At 41.1% G+C, this 20,972-nt stretch overlaps 1 protein-coding gene across 2 annotated transcripts in view; it reads left to right on the forward strand.

Moving 5' to 3' along the window:
* Window positions 1–308: 308 nt before the first annotated feature.
* TBC1D4 (TBC1 domain family member 4) overlaps window positions 309–20,972 on the forward strand; it is a 98,814-nt gene continuing 78,150 nt past the window's right edge. For both annotated transcript variants that reach the window (XM_036393314.2, XM_036393332.2), the window contains exon 1: window positions 309–881. In XM_036393314.2, coding sequence (XP_036249207.1) covers window positions 405–881 — 477 coding nt within the window. In that variant the 5' untranslated portion in view covers window positions 309–404. The remainder of the gene's footprint in view (window positions 882–20,972) is intronic.

Below are 20,972 nucleotides of genomic sequence, written 5' to 3' on the forward strand. Positions count from 1 at the left end.
CTGCGAGCCGCAGGCAAAGCCCAGCGCCCGCGGCCGCAGGGAGGCCGGCAGCATACGGGAGAACCGGGAGCGGAGCGCACGTTGTGTTTTCCTTTGGGGCTCGGCTTGGCGGGGCTGTCCCGCCCCTGAGCCGGGGGTGGCCAGGTCTCGGAGCCCGCTCGGGGCGTAGCCCCGCCGCTCCGCCCCGGGGCGTTGAGGAGGAGGAGGAGTGGGGTGTCTCGGCCGTCCTTCCCCGCCCCGCGGGCTGACCCCGCGTGGGCAGGCAGGAGGCGGCGCGGCGGCGGGGACGTGCCCGGCGGGATGCGCGTTTAGCGGCGGCCCCGGCCGAGCGCAGGCCCCGCCGGCTGCACCTGGCGCCGGGGGAAGCGGCCGCGGAGCTCCGCGTCCTGCGCCCGACACCAGCCATGGAGAAGCGAGGGGAGGGCGAGCCGCTCTCCCACCCCCTGGAGCCCGAGCCCGAGCCGCAGCCGGCGCCGCCGGGGGAGAAGCGCTTCAGGTTGTGGTATGTGGGCTCATCGTGCCTGGATAGGCGGACCACACTGCCTATGCTGCCATGGCTGGTGGCCGAGATCCGCCGCCGCGGCCAGCGGCAGGAGCCCTGCGGCGCCCCGGGCAGCGGGGTGCCGGCCCGCGAGGTGCTGCTGCTACTGGGCTCGCCCACGCTGCGCTGCGTGCCCGCCGGCCCCGGCCCCGCCGGCCCCGGCCGCCCCGCCAGCCCCGCGCCCGCCGTCTTCATCTTCGAGCACAAGGCGCAGCACATCGCCCGCTTCATCCACAACAGCCACGACCTCACCTACTTCGCCTACCTGATCAAGGCGCAGCCCGACAACCCTGACTCCCCTATGGCCTGCCACGTCTTCCGGGCCACCGACCCCAACCAGGCGAGTGGGGATAGGGGGCGGGGGCGCTCCCCGGGATCTCCCCGCTTGGCTCCTCTCCTCGCCGGACGGGACCCCAGGCGCTCCGCAGCCATGGCGGGGCCGGTGTGCCCGGGCGGGGCAGGGTGCTGCCTGCGGGGCGCTGTGGGTCCGCAACCTCCGCACGCCCACCTGGGGCGCGGGGGAGCCCGCCCGGGGCCGGCCGTGCCCGCCGGACTCGTCCCGGTGTGCCCCTCCAGCTCAGGCGGCTGCAGCGCCCTTGGGTTCCGCGGAAAGAGGGGGTGGTGGGGACACAGAGCCCTGCCTGGCCATGGGGTGCATTGCCAGCCCCTGCCAGGCCGGGGTATCAGCCTCTGCGGAACGCAGTGCCCGGCGACATGGAGCCCCTTTCTTCCCGGGCCATCCTCCGTGGGGAGGCCTCGCATCCTGCAGCAGCTCAGTGGCAAGGGCACGGTTTGCTCTACGATCAGGAGGCAGGACTTGTGTTAAAGCGTCCCAGCGGTGCTGTCAATGCCGGACGGGAATGGAATAGCGGGGAATGGTGCTTTTCCTCAGACCCCCTTGGTACAGAAGCGATCGTTCGTGACCAGCGGGTCCTGTCGTGCTCACGGGTCACGCTAAGGACACCTGGCCGTGCTCAGGCATATGCAGTAGTGCTACAGCAAGGCAAGGTTTGGGTGGGGACATTTTTGATCAAGTGCCAACTGGAAAAAAAGACCTAACAGTAAGATTGTATTTTCCTATCTAGCCGGCTTTGGCTAACACATCAAATGTGCAGCAGACTTCTTTCTGATTTAGTGTATGTGAGCAATAATGGGTGGACAAGTTGGTTGGATAATCAATTTAGCAAGATGCCAGCAAGAAAAAAGGCCTTTTGATAACAGTCCTTTGGTTGAGTAAGTCAGAATACCTTCTCCTCAGCTTTCACAAACTGGAGGAAGGACTCTTGCAGTTGGAAGTTACCTGACTTACTGCATGTACTGAACAGCTCCTAGGGTTTCTTTGTTTGTTTGGGTTTTCTTAAATGGGGAGGGTGGGAAATATTAAGAAAACTACTGAAAAGTTCTCGGTATATTAGCCCTTTTATTTGAGGCAGCAAACTTCCAGAGAGAGCATGGAGGCATTTAGATTGCATTCGTAGCTGTGGCTTAAGGACAGGCAGTATCCCAAGTGGAGGTAACTGTGCTTAACTTGTTGGCAACTGCTGTGGGTTCTACTCTGCCAGGAGAGCATGCAGCAAGAGCGTGGAGGGGATCATTTTCTGGCCGGGGAGGAGCCCAAATGTCCTTTTAGGAGTTTGGCAGTATGGACTGAGGCAAACTAAGGTTCATGCTGTTGGCAGAAGATGCTGAATCAAATTTATTTCTGGAGTAGGTCTGTACTGGTACCATGAGTTTGTAAAACAATCTTGCTTTAAAATAGTGAATCCCTAGTACTCCAGTGAATGTGTAAAGTACTACATAAATTTACATTTGGAAGGCTGTTTCTGACGACAGCTCTATCCATGTATTTCCTCCTTTCCTCATGGGGAAAGTGCCCTTATGTGCATTGAATTAAATCAAACTGATACTGTAGGTAAAGTCTTCCTTTTGAAGGAAGTTGTTAGTGTGAATGTGTCTTGTTCAATTTTTAGTTATAGTTGTTAAGATTTTTTTTTAACTTTGTTATCATTAATAAAGAATATATCCCAGGAGCGTTACTCAGCACATGATTTTGAACTACAGTGAGGGTAGTAAATGCAGCGCTAGTGATGTGATTCACAAGTGTCTGATTAACAGGAAGGTTTTATTAAGGTACCAAAAGGAAAAGATGAATTCTCACCCCCACCTTCCTGCCCCCCACCCTGAGTCTTGTTATCAATTTGCCCAGGCTTGGTTAGTTAAGCCTGTGCGGGTATCTAGCTGTTGGTCTGTGCTAAAGCTTAATCCTGAGTGGGTAAAGTCAAGTGGCACTAGCTCTGAAAGTCTTCTTTCTAAGCTCTTAATTGTTTATTATAGAATTGATGCTGTCCTTGCATGCTTTCAAGTTCTTTACACAGTTCTGTTTCATAGTGGTTATATGAGGCCATGTTGTGTAGTAACTTAGAAAGTATTTTTCACAGCTGTTATTTTCAGACAATCTCATTTTCCATCTTCGGCTATAGTGACTTTGAGCCAGCCTAAGTTGGCACTGCTACTGAGAAAAGTGATCCTGTCCTCTTCAAGCCTCAATCCCTTGTTTCTTCCTCTCAGCTTTGTCCTCGTGGCAGCACAACTGTTTGTGCAGCCATACAGCAAACAGGATCTGGGAGTTGACTGGTGTTAAGCTTGCTTTTCCCTTACCTTCTCTGGAGTATTTCCAAACTGCTTCCCTAATTTGCAACCCTAATGACTGTTTACATCAAGGCAGGTGGGTTGGAGGCACCTGGTATCAGTGAGTGGCTAAGAAGGGGAAGGGTCAGATAGCCTTTCCAGAAGTTCTAGAGAAGGTAATTTCCAGAGAAATTGTGGATACTCCATCCCTGGAATTGTTCAAGTTTGGTTAGGGCTTTGAGTGACCTGGTCTAGTGGAAGGTGTTCCCTGGCAGTGGGCATGGAATTAGCTGGTCTTTAAGACCTCTTCCAAGCCAAACCATTCTATGATTCTGTGGAAGTTATGCTGACTTCAGATTCACCAGGGCAAAGCCATGGTATTGTCCACTTTGGCAGTATTAAGTTCAGCAGCATGCTAATTAGCTCTGGAATGAAGGAAAGGTACAGGAGGTGTCTTGGGGTCTCTGAGTTAGAAGACAGCAAGCCATAAGTGGATGTTAATTATAAAAGTGAGAGGTTAATGATTGAATTTCTAGGAACTAGTGCTACCATGATAATTCAAAAAACAATGTACTGAGAGTGAAAGTTTTGGCTTCAAGCCTGTAGCTTTGTCCACCAGCTGTACTGCACAAGGTTTAGGCTGCACATGCATTCCCTATGATCACAAAAAGGCCTGGTATTCATAGAAAAAAGCACGACCTCTTGCCATTCTCTGCCAATTTCTTTACCAGATGGCTGGTGAAAAGCCAATGTAATATGTGCTCTGATGACATCAGGTGGGAAGATAACATCTTTTAATATTATTTGCTGTGACTGGAGAAAAATGAGAGAATGAGCTAGTAGAATGAAACACCTTCATATTTTATTTGAAAGCCTGAAAATTTTAGGCAGAGCTGAGAAATAGGAGCCAGTGGGGTGACTCCTGTTCTGGAGTAGTACTTTGGCAGAGTGTCAAACCCAGTGCTTGTTGGCATGACAGTGGATGCTAAGATACATTTTTTGGAGGGGCAGTGTGGGTATGTGTCTCTTTCTTTTGCTGTTTAATTACAATGGGAGGCATCTGAAGCCATTCAGATTGACTGGTGGAGATGGGAACAGAAATGTTTGCCCTTTTTTTTCCTCCCTCGGGACTTACTGCAGTGTTTGCTGCTTCTTGTAACTGTCCAAAGTAGTAGCCTGCAGAAGTGAATAAGGGTAGTTGTCCATTTAGTGTTGCCTGGTAGTTCTGAGTAGCAGCCAGAGATGTGTTATTTTCTGTTGCTGTCATATGAGAATTATCAAGTATGCCCAGACTGTATGTAGACATCAAATGATGGCATTGTCTCATTTTATATTTGACAGATTTTCTTTACAATCCTGGGAACAGAATTTTTTTTTTTTTTAACCCAAAAGTTAGAATTTATAAATATGGCAGGCATACCCTTCTTGCAGCCACTGAGAAAAGGCTGTTTACTTAGTATTTTTAAGCTCAACTTTAACACATTTTTATTATTAAGGACTGATTGTATTCTGTAAACCAGATTTTAATTGTGTGGAACAATCAATGCAGTTTGACAATTGCCTTGAGTTCCCTGTTCTCTGGGGGAGAGGTTTATGGTATAATCACTTTCTGCAGTTTTTTTTTTTTTTATTATTATCATGCTGATCTAGATTGTATGTTTCCTGCTTGAAACATGAATAAGCCTGTTTTGAGAGGATGTTTTTTTTTTAACCTGAACTGGCATCCTAAATCAAATTATACTTTACTTGATTCTTATTAGTGAAAATAGTTGTTTCCTCCAGTTAAGTAAGAACTCATTTCATGCATTTTGGTTTTCTCTTCTCAAACTTATAAGCATGATGAAAATGTATTGTTATAAGGTTTCAACTTCTGTCAATGGCTATGGAAAAAAAGATGTTCAGGTGGCCAGACCTCAGTTTAATTTAGCTCTTGTGGCTATAATCTGTAGCTGTGTTAAGGGTCTAGGCTTTCTCAAGGTGAAGCAGAAGTAATGGAGCCTTTTGGTGACAGTGTAAAGCTGTGATAAAAACTGGAGAGGTGGAAACTTAGAGACAAGAGCCAGAGACAGCCCACTTGTCAGAGACACTTGTCTATTCCAAGAATGTGTTTCTTTTCTGTTGAATTATGTATTTCAGTAAAGCAAGGACATAAGACAATTGTTCTGGAAAAGCATCAGTACAAAGTCTAGTCAAAGGAGGTTTTCATGCTGTATGAATATCATGTTACATAAAGTTTCTTACTGAAGAATGTAAGTAAGAAATGTTTGAAGAACTAAGTTTGTCAAGTTTACATGCCTATTTCTGTTGTCCTTTGATTATTATGTGATATAGGAGTGTGAGCTTAATGGCAGTAAAGTCAAGGTGTAGGAAGTACATACATACAGCATTGTTGAAATTCATATTAAGGTATTGCGCCGGTTGAGTTGTCTGATAAGATGTGTTTTGAATAGGTATAACAGACCTGACAAAATAGATACGCTCTAGGTTTTGAAGGATTCTGTAGCAAATGGGAGAGCTGACATTTGGTTGATAGCACAGTTTGGTTGCAGAGGAAGGATTTTCCATGAGAAAGATAGGTTGTCTCAGTTTTTACCAAGAAAACAAGTCTTGGAGGGACCAAAAAAATGAATGTTTTCTAAGTTCGTGTGGGTCAGAATTTCATTCATGGGTTGTAAAACTGAAAAGCAATGACTCAGAACAAAGCATGGATATTAAAGACTTGCAATGAATGCAGAATTGTTTGGTGAGCAGCCTTATTATCTCTAGCTTGCATGGGCTATACAGCCTCAGATGAAAAGTCTTGCACTCCCTTTTTTGAAATGGAAAGTTGAGAGCTTAAGGTTTCATTTTTGATTTCCTTAATAGATTTGGCACTTTTTTTTTTGAAAATGAGAGTACTTTTAATTTTAAGATTGTAAAGTTATCTTTAAATTTTGGTTTTGAACATCCTGCCCATAATATTTTTTTCCTATGTCTCAAACAGAATAAATAATAAAATTGTTGAGTGTTTCTAAACGGCGATATGTAGCTTTTTTATTCCTGGCCAATGTTTAGGAGAGGATAGGGCTGTCTTAAAGAAAGGAGACTGTGTGTATCTGAGAATACCAAATCAAGGCTTCTCTTCTGATTATTTGTTTCTAGGTTGTTGTTTTGGCTTTTTTTTTGTCCTGTCTGTCAATGTAGAGGCAGTTTCTTTTGAAAACAATTAAATAAAAATCTGACTTTAAAAATATTTAACTAGCATATGTGTGTCTTGGCAACAAGGAGAGTCTGATTTTTAGGGGTGATGGAAATCTCTGACCAAGATGCGTGAAGGTGGTTGTTTATAAAAGTGAATTCTAGAGAAGATTTAATTTCTAAACAGCCATTATGAAATAGTGGTGTTCCTGATGCCTATCAATCTCTGCTCTTTGCTAAGGTTTGGTACAGCATTTGATGTGCACAGCTCACCGTTCTTGGATCTCTTCCATCGATCTTCCCCATTTGGAGCTCCCTGAACATCTTGAGTTTCTCTGAGGTAAAGTGGTGAATAAATACCGCAGTGAATTGGGACCAGTTCAGAGATTGCTGTCTGCTCTGTAGGTCATGCAGATTTTCAGCAGCATTGGCATGGTCCCCTTGTGGTACCAGCTGTCCTCTGCCACCTGGTTTTGTTTCCTTTGTGGTTTCAGATACCATTTCAAGAGCAGGGACAAGGAGGAGTTTATTTCCAATGTGGCTTTTGTCACGTATGCAAACTGTTACATCTTCCACATTTGTATTATGCGCTGTTCTGAGGCAACTTTAGAGACCACAGGGAGATAAAAAGACCTGCAAGATCTTCAACGGTGAAAATCTACTTGCAGAGGTCATTAAATAATGTGGTGTTTCCAGGGCTGCTGAAAACCAAATTTAAGGCAGCAAAGTGAAGTGATTTAATTCAGAAATAGGCTCTGTGCTTTCCTGTTCTCTATCACCTGTAATACAGTATCTGCCACCTTTCATTCCGACAAATACATACATCAAGACCATATGCCGTTACGTGGGTTCCAAAATAGAGCATCACCAATGCAAGATAGCATATGATCATTTGACAAACAACTGTATTGTCCCTGGAGAGGTCAAAGTATAAAAAGACAATACTGAATGTCACAGGGCAGGATAAAAATATGGAAGTGGTTACACCAGGGATGCATGAACTATGTGACTTCCTATTTTGGGATTTGTTTTGAGTACCAGAGAACACGCATAAGTTTTGGACATGCCTGTTTTCATCCATGAACATGTTGAGGCTTTTTACTCCTTTTCAAGTGTTCTAATCAGGTGACATCTGGTAGATCAGTGAGATGGGCAAATAAATATTCTTGATGGTCCTGTAGGTCTGAAATTACTCTGTTATTTCAGTCTTCCCCTTGGCATTGGTCAAAGGTAAACGTGTTTGTGCTGGATGGGTTTAGTTCTGATAGTGTATTTAAGACTTCAGAGAAAGGAACATAAAAACCCACACAAGCAACAAAACCACATTTGACTGAAGGGGCTCATTGCAGCCAATTAATTAGAGTCTTAAGTTTTATATTTTATAAAAGTTAATTATGTATCTTGAAAAATCCAGTTAATTTTTATTCTGAATGCAGTCACTCTCTACCAGTGCAAAGCCCATGGTTGTCTCAAGCCTCTCTCTCTTTCTTGCCCCTGCCTCTCTGTAGCAGCCACCCCACTTGAAATGAGCAGCAACTGTGCCTTGCTGTTTGAGGCAAAGCCTGCTTAAAGCCATCCCTCTGAGGAGAAATGGGCTGCTTAGCCCCCCACCCCCTCTCCCTGCTGCAGGGAATTAGGACTTAGAGTGAGAAGTTAATTACTTGGTCCTCTTCTGGAGAGGGTGGTGCTGCCAGGATTTCCACTGCTCCCTTAGCAGACTCTTTCTGGATGAAGAAAAAGGAAAAGCTTGGCACCAGCAAGACTATTAGGTATCATTTTACCTTCCCAAGATCAAGCTTTGTATCTTGGTTTCAGCTGCAGTGCCTAAACATGGTTTTTGTGTCCTTTTGTGTGGTTTTACTTGAGTCAATTGAACAAAAACTTTCAACATGTACCTCAAAGGCTGTCAAAGCATGAATAGATAAGGTTGAAGGCATATAGTAAATACATATATGAATGTCATGAGCTTACAATTATGTAGTTGTGGTACAGCTCCTTTCAGTTTGGATCATTTTAAGAGTGGCAAAATACTTCAGTTGAACCACTGCAAAAAAGAAACACTTTTTTTTTTCATTGTTAAATTTTTATTAGACCCCTAATGCTATTCAGAAACTCTGCTTGATGCTTTGGAGAAATTGTATCTATTCAACCACATTTACTGACTTCATAAGCTACTTGTAGTCATAAGTTTTCTTCATCTCTGTTCAGATCTGGTTGCTTTCTCATGGAATCCATAACTTTCCTTTTTAAAATCATTTTATGTATTTGGAATTAGATAGGCTTTTAAAAATAATATTTTCTAGAAATTTGGAAGGGTAATATGGTGAGGATTTTCTTCTGTATCTCTGGAACTGCTGAAGATAGGTAGGATTCTACAGTATTGGACACGTGACACTTTTGTGAAGGATTAAATAAATTTAAAATGCAAACATGAAAGAGAGTGTTGTTCAAAGCCAGTGTGAAAGACTTTTAGAAGCTGTTGGGTAAGATAAAACCAATACCATAGAAGTGTGGCTTTTTTCCAGCTCTACCATCCCTAGCTCTGGTTTTCCCTCTCCCATTGCAACTGACTTTTAAGGTATATCTCAGAAGTTCATTTTTGTATGTTGATAAACCTCAACAAAGATCTTGCTCTGTTAAAGTGACTGGGGTTATGTTTTGTTTCATTACTCTTCTTGGCAGGAACATGTAGATCTGCACAGCACTGTTTAGAGATCCTTGATGCATTGAAAAACATGTTGAGGGAAGTCAGAATATTATCCTCCAGGGCATAGCAGTGACTGCCTTCCAGACTGTTCATGATTTTGGTTTTCCTAGCAAGATAAATAAGTATTTATTTTTTTAGAATGCTGATGTTAAATATATTTCATGTATTATGTGACACAGATGTGGGTTTCCTGTTTTGTTAATTCAGAAAAAGGGCAAAAAGCAGCAATGTCCCAGGAACATTGGGAATGGTCAGTGGTCTGTGGGTTCTTAATTATTTCTGAAATAGAGTAAATACTCAGTAACAGAGCAGTGAAAGACTAGGACGTGCAGTGCTAACTTGTTGAAGCATATTTTTATGTGCCTGTTAATAGTTTGTTTCTGGCTTTGGCTTGATTATTCCTAACAACTCCATCTCAAGTTACGCTAACATTTCTAAATAAAAATAGAGTAGGCTAATGTATGTTTAACAGTGCTGTCTTTGCTGGGGAGGAACCAGTTGCTTGCTTGCTGCTTGGCTGAAGGGCAGAAATGAAGCATCACACCAACTCCAGCTAAAGCCTATGCTGAAAGCTGATGTTTGACCTTCAGGTGCCATACAAATGCAAAGGTCTACAATTCCTGCCTGCCCCAGCTCTGTCACAGCGTGCAAAATTATAGCTTTGGTAGTCTGAGGTGAAAAAACTCATTCCTGCTTGTGTGCAAATTAGAACAGGAAGAGATTGTGTGTGTGACCTGCTGCTGTACTTGGCAATGAAAATAAATACCAGACTGCCCTCAGGGTCATGGTGCTTCTGTGGCAATTAAGCAGTTAGGTCAAAAATTGCCAAACAAACTACTGTAAGTGTACTCTACAAAAACAAAAAACTAAGAACATAATTTAAGATCCCAAAATGTTGCTCTGATGTGCAAATCCCATAACAACTGATAAGAGAGCTTTCTGTGGAAAATACTGCTCCTTCTGTAAAATTTGGTTTAGACTTCTGTACAAGATTTTTTTTTCTTTTTTTTTTTTTTATGGAGAACAATTTAAAACAAGTATCCCTTTTGTAGACAACACTTCTGGCCTGACTTTGTGGTCGTACTCACTGAAAGCCTCAATTTTCTGTGCAGCGTGACTGCAAACTTTAGCAGTACAAAAAATAACTTGTAAAGAGGATACACTTTTTTTGTAAACCAACTACATTATAAATAGACACAAGATATTGGCTTTTCTTCAGCAGCAGTTTTTTGGGTGAACCTTGCCAAAAGAAAATCAAGTGAGCCTTTCAGTAGGAGTAGCACACCATACTTCTTTTTAAATTATTCATGAAGAAACACACCCAGATTATCCATGGTATATGTGTGCATATATTCAGATTTAGCCTTGAGAAAATTTGCTGACCTAAACATGGGAGCCGAGTAGGAGCAAGGCAACATGATTAAAGCCAGCTCAGAAGGAGTGGGTTTACATCCTGGCACTGTGCCTTGGATTCCCTCTCTGCTTAGTGCTAGGGAGAACTAAAAATAATATCTGCAGTTTAGTGGGGTAGTGTGAAGTTTACAAAATGAATAAATTTCTTCCATAGTGACCTTCTGTCTGCAGAAATCACCACAGAAGAAGGTGATATTAAAAAAAAATTAAAAAGTACATATGGAGAGCTATCAATCAATCTGTATAAATGCTGTAGAGTTTTTTAGGGAATTTTGTTTTCCTTTTTTCAATATGTGTGTTGTCCTTAAAATATACAGCATTACAGTTGGGAGTGTAGAGAAACATAGAGGCCAGCCCAGACTGCTAGGTTTGCTTGAGTTTTGTGTTTCTTTATGTAACCAAGTGGTTTATTTCTGTATGGATTGCTCACTGTTCTGCATTTCATCTGTTTTACTTAAAATTGTAGCCTTGCTGGTTGTAGTTGTATGGAAGTTTGAAAGGGAACGTCATGTTTAATTAAAATTAGAGGTTAAACCCCATTTTTAACAATACCATCAGTAGTAAGCTGACCAGGAGCTTAGCTTTGCTGCTGTTTTATTTCTTATCTGAGTTTAAATTTTTGAGATTTGATAACATATTTGATATGCTTCTGCTCTGAGTTCTCACACCACCACCACAAAAAGGTTAGATTTTGAAAAGATATTTAACTCTTGTATTTCTCCAGCACAACAGACTGGATGCTTTAGGATGTTACTTCTAGAAGTGCCAACCTCAGCAAGGCAGGGATTTATATGTACATGCTGCTGTTCATTACCTATCGAGTAACAAATCTGCAAGACTCACATTATTATCTGGATTATCATAAGCTTTCCTATTATGCTAAACTTGAAGTATCAAAATGAAATGTTGCAGTGCTATTTCACTGTTTGCTAACCCAGCCTCTAATAATGGAGATTCTTTTAGCTGTTTAGTCCTGCTGTTATGTTTTGCAATTCTACTGTCAGACTTTATACATATTCAGTTTAGTAGTTTACCATCACCTGAAAAACTTTGGCAGAGTTGCATGTACTAGCTTTGACACCCATTTTGCGGATTTTAAAATTCTTACCACAGCCCTGTGAAAGCTCAGAATATTCTGTGGAGTCCCACAGGTTGTTGCTGTCCTTGTGGAAGCACAGCACCAAGCCCTGTCCTGGGCAGTCTGTTAGAAATAAAGAGTAGGCTTAGCAGTGTCCTTTTACACAGGTCAGTTAATTCAGTTGTGCTTACTGCTGCCACGTGGGCTCCCCAGCCATGGCACAGGGAGAAGTGGACATGAATTGTGATGGATCACTGCTCCTGGAAGGGCTGTTTTTATGCACCTACAAGAGCCCTGCATGAAACTATGCAGGGTCTGCTTCATGCTTTCATCCCTGTTTAATTGCTTTGGGTTGCTTTCAGGGGACTATTCAGTGAACAGTTTAAGCCCTGCTCTGAAATAGGATCCAAGGCACACAAATCATTGTCTGGATTGCAGGGTTTTCCTGCAAGATCACCAGCTTCTAGAAGATCATACTGCTTCACTACTCTGTTACTGCTCTAAGTGTCATCCTACTAACAAATATAGCAGTCTCTTACTATTACTGTGTCATAAAAGTAATACTCTGGAAGTTTTTTTCATTTCTGCCTGTACTGTTCCTATTAAAATGTCAAAATATCTTTCAGCACAATTGAATAAACAGGAGAGTAAGGATGTGATAGGTTTCTAATTCAGTTTCAGCATGGGTTGCAATTGTCATTTGGAAATCTACACCAAATCTACATGCCAACAGAAGTTTTTATGACTTTGTGGTATGCACCCAGAGTGTTCTTCCAGGGGAGCACACTTCTTGAAGGGGTGTTTTCTCTAGTTGACACCTGTGAGTGGTCATGGTGTAGGTAGGATTGGGAACCGCACGTGAAGGTAATGGGGAATCTGGTACAGAAATCAGAGCTGCCCATAGAACAGTGAAGAATACTGTGAGATCCCTGTGAGATCCCTTACTGTTGCCAACAGATGCATTACTTTTCGAATTTTTGGGCTTTTCCAGTCTTCTTATTCTATGTGTATAGGAGGTAACTGCTTATTTTTTTCTTATGTCATATCTCTTGCTCCTCTGTTTCTCTCATCTCCTTGAAATTGTCCCAGTCTAGGATTATAATCTTTTGGTTTCGAAGGAGTTGTTGGTACTGCATGCAGTACTAACAATCATGAGGAGTCATGATTCTGACCATAGGGGAAAACAGGTAATAATCCCTTTAGCCCTAGTGCTTCCCACAAGCTGCTTGCCTCAAGTTAAAACTTGAAAGTAAAAAAAGCAATCATTCATTCTTTTGAGTGCTTCCTGCCAGAAACTGAGCTTTTCTGATACAGCTATCAGGAGGATAAAAGTTTTAACTTTATTCCTGTTTATATTTCTTGTTTCAAATTCTGCATTTTAGAAGTATCACCAAGACAAGCCCTTTTTTTTTAATTGATATTAACAAGTTTTTTGAAGTGTAAGTTCTGATAGCAGCTGTTTATTGAATAGAAACTTGAACAGAAAATTTTAGGTGAAAGTAATAATGCATGGTGTTCATTTGTTCATTTCAGTTTTAATAGAGCTGTTCTAATGTTTTTAGGTGCTCAAAGTTCCTTTGCATTTGAAGTTTAGTTTCACCTTCACACCCTTTTTTTAAAACACATGACCTGGCGCAAATTTATTTTTAAGTTGTACTGCTAGTGGCTGATGGGAGGTGAAAGCTGGTCTCCTCAGTGACCAAGAGAAATGTATTCTCTTTCAGAAAGAAAGCTTGAGTAACAAAAAAACCCTCAAACAGATAAAAAAAAACCCCAGCCTCTACTATAGAGGGAAGGGATGGTGTGCTGTATGGTAAAAGTCGGTAATATTAGCAAAATAACTCCTGGAGCCTAATATGAACAGCTGAGTCATTTATAGCTGGTGGAGAGACAAATTGCTGCTGAAGGATGTTTGTTATTGCATGGCTGCTGCTCCAGCTGGTGGATTGCCTGCTTAAGAGCAAAGTAAACTTGAACCCAGTAAAAACTGCTGTGAAAAGTACACTCCAGATAAGCATGCTTTAATCTCTGGAACATTTAATTGGTTCAACAGCATTTTCTAGTGCCTCAGGTTTTCAAATGTGTGCAAACATATTTATTACATTGACATAATTATCAATTTCTAATTTATTCTTTTCTGTCAATCCACTGATATCAGTGGCAGAGAACACATTCTCTTTTTCTGTTAATACAGATAGGGTTCATATATCAAATTATGAAGTTAATATCTGTCCTTGAAAGCGTCCTGACTATTACTTCTCTGCTTCTTAATGCAGTACCAGGCTGCTACTGTAGGTCCCCATACTGATGGTCTTGTCTATCTAGTGAGGTTTGAATGTGTTTAATATGAGCCTCAGAGTATGCAACTGTGTAAAATTAATCCTCTCAAAAATTTATATTCAGTTTGTTATCTCTGGAGATCATGTCCATTGGAAGGTTGTTTTGACAGATTACTTAATTAATTGTAAAATAAAGAGGGCTTCTACCTTCCTTAATATTTCCTTTGCCTCCCAGCTGCTTTTTTACAAGCAAAACTGAGCATCAAAAATAATTGTAGGCCCCTGCCCCAGTGGGTGAGTAGGTATAGTTTTAAACAATCCTTTAGTTCTCTCACTGGTCTTAAAGAAGCTGGCAAATTGGTGGGACTTGAAACAACACATTACAAAATTTCAGAGTGCCATTTTGGAGCGAGCAGCGACATAGATTAAAGCTAAGGGCAAAAGTAGGGCAATTGCCCTGCTCCATGGGGGAATAGTAATGCTTCCATGGGAGCCTGCTGGAGGAATGATTAGTGGCCAGTCATAGGAGAGGAAAGCTTTTAGTGTCCTGTATGATAATCAGGCTCCTGAATAATTAACCAGTGACTCTGACAAACACACTCCTCCTGTTTCTTGAATCTTGTTATTTCTAACACTGAACACAGTTGCAGACTTGCTTACAGAGATGTAGCACTGCAGCTATAAGTTTACAATATGAGTAACTATCTGAATACCTTCCTGGGCCTCATACCCTGTTGTCCGTGTGACCACTTGTCTGCATAGTTTGAATAACATAAAGGCAAAATCCCCAAACACAGCAGTAATTTTTTTCAAGTATATTACATCACAGATTCGAGTCCCACAGAGAACCATTCCCCCGGTCTTCTGACCAGGTAGCTCAGAGTGCTCTGATAGCTCTTTGTTACCCAGTAGCTTCTGTCTGACAACCTGGATGGTCTCAGCCTGTAGCCCCAGCCTTAATGACAGAATACATCAGTGCATACCTCTTGCTTCAGCCTCCAGAGTATAAACTAACAGATGGTGTTGGCTAAGAGAAGAGGGGACATTAACTACATCAGAATTACTCATTAAAAGATGCTGTTGCATGAAAATGTTTTTGAATAGCTCAAACATGGAAATTCCATTCATAAAAGCATTATTTCTTTGTGCCCCAGAAATAGGTTGGAAATATTTTTTTATTATTAGACTAGATGTAGTTTTTTTAGAAATTAGTAAATTAAAATTAAAAAAGGTACTGATGGAGGTGGGTTGACTTTATGTGCAGAATGCTTATTAGGACTATAAACAAGATCAGTTATTTTCAAGAATAGATTGAGTCACTGGCAATTTTTAATAGTCCAGATTAACAAAAATGCCTATTTCATGTGTTTGGGGAGATTTAATGCTTGTATTTCTCTAGCTTTTCAGTGAAGGATGATTGTGTCTCAATAAAATTTCTCTCAGCTTCTACTATAATTATATTTTCTCAAGTGTAAGCAGCTTTTACTTTGCTGTTTCAGAGTCTGAGTATCTAATGTTTATGTGTTGCATCTTTCACTGCGTATCCCAAGAATTCCCACATGCAGTGGTATAAAGCAAAAACATCCATGCCTGCAAAAAATGATCCATGGGAACATTTAGACCTTGTGAAGTAATTTGGATGTCCTCAAGCAGAAGTGAATTTTTTGCAGTTCATTCTGCAGTTTCACATAAAGGAATCTGCAACTGTGGTGCTGATGGCTGCTTTGAAGAACACCAGTCCTGTTCCAGCAAACATTGACCTCCTGTCTGTGGGACTGATTATCTTTAAATGTCCAGCTCTCTCTCTATTGCACAGATAAGTTCCTTTCCTTTAAGCCCTTCCTTCTAGATCCCCTGCTGAGAACATGGGATCCTATCTACAGTTTCTAATAAAGGTCCTTACTACTTCAGGTTGTGTCCCAGCTTGTAAACACCCTTTGCCTGTGGCCTTGCAGTCATGCTGTCGCCTTGTGAGCTGCAGTTCCTGGCTGAACACAATTGCCCAGTGTTACAGCTGGGCTGGCACAAAAATGCCAATTATCACACAGAACTACATTATTCTGCTGATTTTACATGCTTAAATACTTACAAGTGGTGATTCTTTCCAAGCTGGTTTCTAAAGGCACAGGCCTTTTAGGTGTTCTTGCACAACTCTGGCTGACTTCAGGGACTTGGCTTGTCTATGAATATTCCTGAAATTGGCTGCAAGCCCAATATTTGACTGGGTAGGTTATTCTGAAGAGCACTATGGTTAGGTCTTGTTTCCAGATGAAAGCTTTTTGTAAATTTTGGTTTTTAACAAGGCATGTTAAAAATTCTTTCATTTATTCACTAGGTGGTTTGCAATGTGCTTTAATAGAAAAGTGCGTAAGATATCACCTATCCTTTTCCAGCAGCAGCTTCAAATAATTGCAAGATGTTCTAAGAATAAGCTGTTACTTGTTTTCCCACAAACTTAGGAACTAAAAAACCTGCTATTGGAGCTTTTCTTCCATATATTTCCTTTAGCTGATTACAGTTTTATGTGACCTTCTGGTAACTTTGGAGTGTTTTGGAAAAAACACTTTTATTAGAAATGTGGCACAGACATTAAGAGTGAGTCCAAACTAAAGAATTTGCACAAGGCATCTCCAGGTGCCTTGAAAGAGCTGCTTGTGGTGAATTTATTTTTTAACAGAATCCAAACCCCAAGTAACAGTGTATTTCTTCCTTAGCAGTTGCTGAACTATGTTGTGTTTTCTCTTATATTTTAAGCACTGGAGCACTGTAGTTTCCCTCCAGATGGACTGAAAGACCAACAAGAGGAACTAGAGAGGAACCCTAGCCTTTGGGGGTAGGGGTGGCTCTAAAAATAGAAATTTCTTTTTAAGGTCATCTTCAAGAAGGATGGAAGATGCTGATGCAGTTATCTCATCCTTTGCCCATGGTCTCATAGTCTTACTTCTGAACAAACACCAGGAGACAGAGCATCTTCCTGGCACAGCAGCTTTAGGGTTATGAAGAGGTGAGCCTCAGCAGCCCTGTTGGTCCTCTCCTGTACCTTAAGAACAGACAGTAAAGTCAGGACACATGGACTATGTGTTGTGTGCAGTCTGGAGAGCTGGTGAAACCCATATGTGAGCAGTCCAGTGCTAAGCCTGCTTCTGCTAGAAGAGAGCCCTAAGGAGATGGTTTTCAGGTCAGAGTAAACTAGGAAAGAATTGCACATCTTAACCATAAGCATCTAGAGCCAGGTGGGTGATAGATGTTCCCCTGATGCTATGGAAAAGGTAGATGAAAATCTAGCTATTTCTGTGAATTCAGAGATGTTAAGAAATATTAGAGTTTTATTAATTCCCTGTGTGGTTCTGTCACAGTAATTTCATTTTCAAGAGAAAGGCCTTCCAGTAGCATTAGAACATTAGAAGTAATTTCACAGCTTAAATGAATTCAGTCACGCCTCTGTAATAAAGAGTGCATTACCCTTTTTATTACCATCTGTGAAAAATGCTTTCAGCTGCATTTGAATTCGAGACCATGGTTAGACTGGGCTGTGCGTAGTTGAAAGTGACTGATCTCATTTTTGAGGAGGTATTTCCTGATAAATGCATCTGTTTATCAAGTAGAGTTTCAGAAGGGAAGTGATTACTCATTTACTGAATTTGAAGGACATGCTTTTATGGCCTAAGTTGTAGTAACTGCTCTGAATATGCAGCAACTACTTTTTAGAATGTTAGTATGTATTAAGGGCAGGTGTGACTTTCTTTGGGAGAAAAAGTCTGTCACCTCTTAAAAATTCACCATTTATCTTAAATGTAAATTTGAAATTCACTGATACCATTGAGACATGTATTGAGTATTTAGAAAAAAATTTGGGCATTTCTTCAGATTTCCTTGGGTTTTCATTGATTATCACCTAGGTTACCTGTAAAGACAAGTTTATCTGTCCACATACACTTCCATTTCTCTTTGAAGTTTCCAGATCTGTCTGTTGGTAATGGCAGCTTGGTCTCTTATTTTTTTTATAAAGTAGAGAAACTGCAGCAGTTTTGAATCACTTTCAGGTATTTCTGAATTTGAAACAATCAGCTTGGACAGACTACATTTGAGACAGAAGCATATTTGGTGCCCTGCATTCAGTATTACAAACTTCTTTAATAGGTTTAAAATAAACGATCTTATTTTTGAATATGAGCTGACATGTGAAGATCAAAATTCTTTGCCAGCTGTGGGTAGAGACAAATGGGCCTAAGAGGGACAGAGGTCTCTTAAAATACATAACACTTTAAAGGGTCTGCATATGCTGGATGGACCATGTGCTTTATTTAACAATTATACTTCACCGAAGCATCCAATTTTACTTGGCTTTGGTTGTCAGCTGCTTATATCAAATGGAGTTTATTATGTACCTTTACAAGTCCAGCTAAATTGCATTTCAAAAGAATTTTAAGAATCAGCCTAACTAGATGTGGACGTAAAAAATTCGGAAAGAAGCTGAAGTACAACTCTTGCAGAGAGAGGGTCATGGAGTCTTCTTTTTGACATAATGCTGCAAAGAGCGAGTGCTGTATAAAAAAAAACCCCAAAACCACCACAGAATACAGACTTGATGAAGAATAGTCCTTCAGTTTTCATAATCTTTCAAGAAGGTTGGAACTGGTGATGTGGAGCACTGTATCCTCACCTGAGTAAGACAGTGACTGGGAACAAAAATTGTCATGAGTCTTATTGTTACATTAATATAGATACACCCCAACTGTGGTATTTAAAGAGAGGAGAAATTCCATTTATTAAGGCTATCTCACAATTTTTTTCTCAAGACTGTCAATGAGCCAATGAGGTTCAGAAAGCTCTGAAACAAACACTGTGATAGGAGCAGTTGGGTGTTCAGCAGTTATTTACTAGCATATTGTTTCAATTAGATTGCAACAGGAAGGAAATTTCCATGAGATTGCCTCACGTACCCATCAGAATACCAGTCTATTTTGGTTGTTCAGTGCAAGCTTTATATAGCTCTAACACGAGTTCAGCAAAATTGCTCTGTTTTGCACAATTAAGCTGCACAAATTGCACTGTTCTAGTTTTCAGATCAAAGGCAGGTGACAGATTTGCCTTTACAAGGTGATATCCATTGGGATTGTTTCTTATGTCAGAAAATAAACTAAGTCCTTAGTTGGTACTTGTAGTATGAGAGAGACCAGGAATGGTTTTCAGCTTAGGATTCTGCTTTACTCTGACTCTGCTTTACTCTGTCCATGACATAAGGTCCAGGTTCACACTGCCTCCTACATGCTGTTTTTCATGAGACAGAGAGCCCCCAGAGTAGGAGCAGAGCTGTGCTGCACCCCAGAAGACACCTCAGTCTGAAGAGCAAGCCTGCCTTGTTTTCCAGAGGGCATCGTGGAAAACAATGGCCTCACCTCTGTCATACCAGAGTTGATGACATGTGTTACAGAAGGGGGTCAGAATCTGCCTCTGGAAACCAAGCATACTAAAAAAATCCTTTTCCTCAGAAACTGGATCTGCTTTCTTACAAGATTTTTTTTTTTTTTTACTGCTTTCTGCTTTTTTGAAAGCAGATGTTTGGCTGCTGACTGCTCGCTGATCCCCAGTGTGGAAAGATCCAAGCTGCATCCTAGATCTGTTGATTAGCTGGAGCTGAGGCTAGTCCCCAAAGCACTGCTCCTGTCCTCTGAGCAGTGAATCAGAACATGAGAGTTCCTGCTATCCAGGCCATTGCAGAGATGATACTATTTATTAAAAAAATATTTTAAAAGTTACATGTAGTCTCACTTTACAGTGGCTTGAGGTCAACCATGTCGAACCTTCTAGTTTAGGGTTCCTAATCTACATACAGTCCTTTAAGCCTTTATTGGAAACACCAGAATAGTTGTGAGGAACCTAACCTTCAGGCACCATGACAAGTATTGTGTTATGCAAGAGCTATTTTTAACGTATTAAAAATTAACATTGATGTATAAGGTAATCAGGAATAAACATCATGTGTTGATAAGGTAAAAGCATTCTCCATTTGTTAATACCCCTATTTTTAAGAGATCCCAAATTAGATCTAAATCTTGGGTTTTTTATAGCTAGACATTGGTCCATGGAGTAGTCAGTCAGGAATATAACTTTTTGTAAGAAATGTGTTGTTTACAGTGACTGACTTTTTTCCTTTGAATTTTCATCTTCATTATTAAATAGAAAAGGTAAATCTGTTCCTTCAATTTTCCACTGTTGCACATATAAATGGAGGACTGTGAGGTATTGGTAAGGATGTTAGCACAAAAATGCCTTTAGAAAGGCACTACATGCCCTGGAGGAGGAGGTTGCAAATGTGGCATCATTGGACTTTCTTCCCTTCAGGCTCTTTTCCAGTGCAAAGGCAGTTTGTAAAGCTGTCCTGGTTCAGTTTATAATATTTCTAGCAGTCAGCAGTCTGCTAGCCATGGTGTTTCAGTTTGTGTATAGTTCAAGCTGTCACATTTTAATTGAAGGGGAAGGATGTCAGTTATTTGAAACTTCCTCCAAAGGTATTCACAAATTAAATCTGCTGTAACAGTGATGTTAATTGTACCAATAAAACATTTGCATCTCAGCAAAAGCTTTTGCTAGCTCTCTTGGATATATTTCTTGACCTGTTTGTCTCAGCTGCTTAACTTAAATTTCACTTGTTCAAGGGCTGTCAGAAAGGTTACCAAACTGGCTGAAAATGTCATATCAGCCAGATACATTGGGAGACAGCTTAAATTTTTAAACCTCAAATCCTGTAAAATACAGATAAACAGGGAAGATGTTTCTGCTACAGTCATTCAGATGAAGTTATTTATACTTCATCTGCTTCTATATTTAACTGTGTTGCAATTTAAGTTCCAGTAGCTTCGAAATATAGGAGTAAAATTATGCTGGTTTTAAGCACTAACATTGTGCTCTTCTGAAAAATATTAGTATATTAGATAAAATATGTCATAAGTGACAGGAAGGATTAATTTTGACAGTAAGCTTTGAAGTGATGTGGTTGGAAAAAAAAAATTAGCAGATGTGGATATTTGCTGAAGAATCTGGATTTGCAGATTATTAAATGTGGAATGAATTACAAATTCAAATTGAGGCTACTTGAAAGCTTCTCCACCTTCTGTGCCTGCAACTGTGTTCTTAGACTCCATATTC

The sequence above is a fragment of the Molothrus ater genome, chromosome 2, assembly GCF_012460135.2.
Source record: "Molothrus ater isolate BHLD 08-10-18 breed brown headed cowbird chromosome 2, BPBGC_Mater_1.1, whole genome shotgun sequence".
In the NCBI taxonomy this organism is placed as follows: domain Eukaryota; kingdom Metazoa; phylum Chordata; class Aves; order Passeriformes; family Icteridae; genus Molothrus; species Molothrus ater.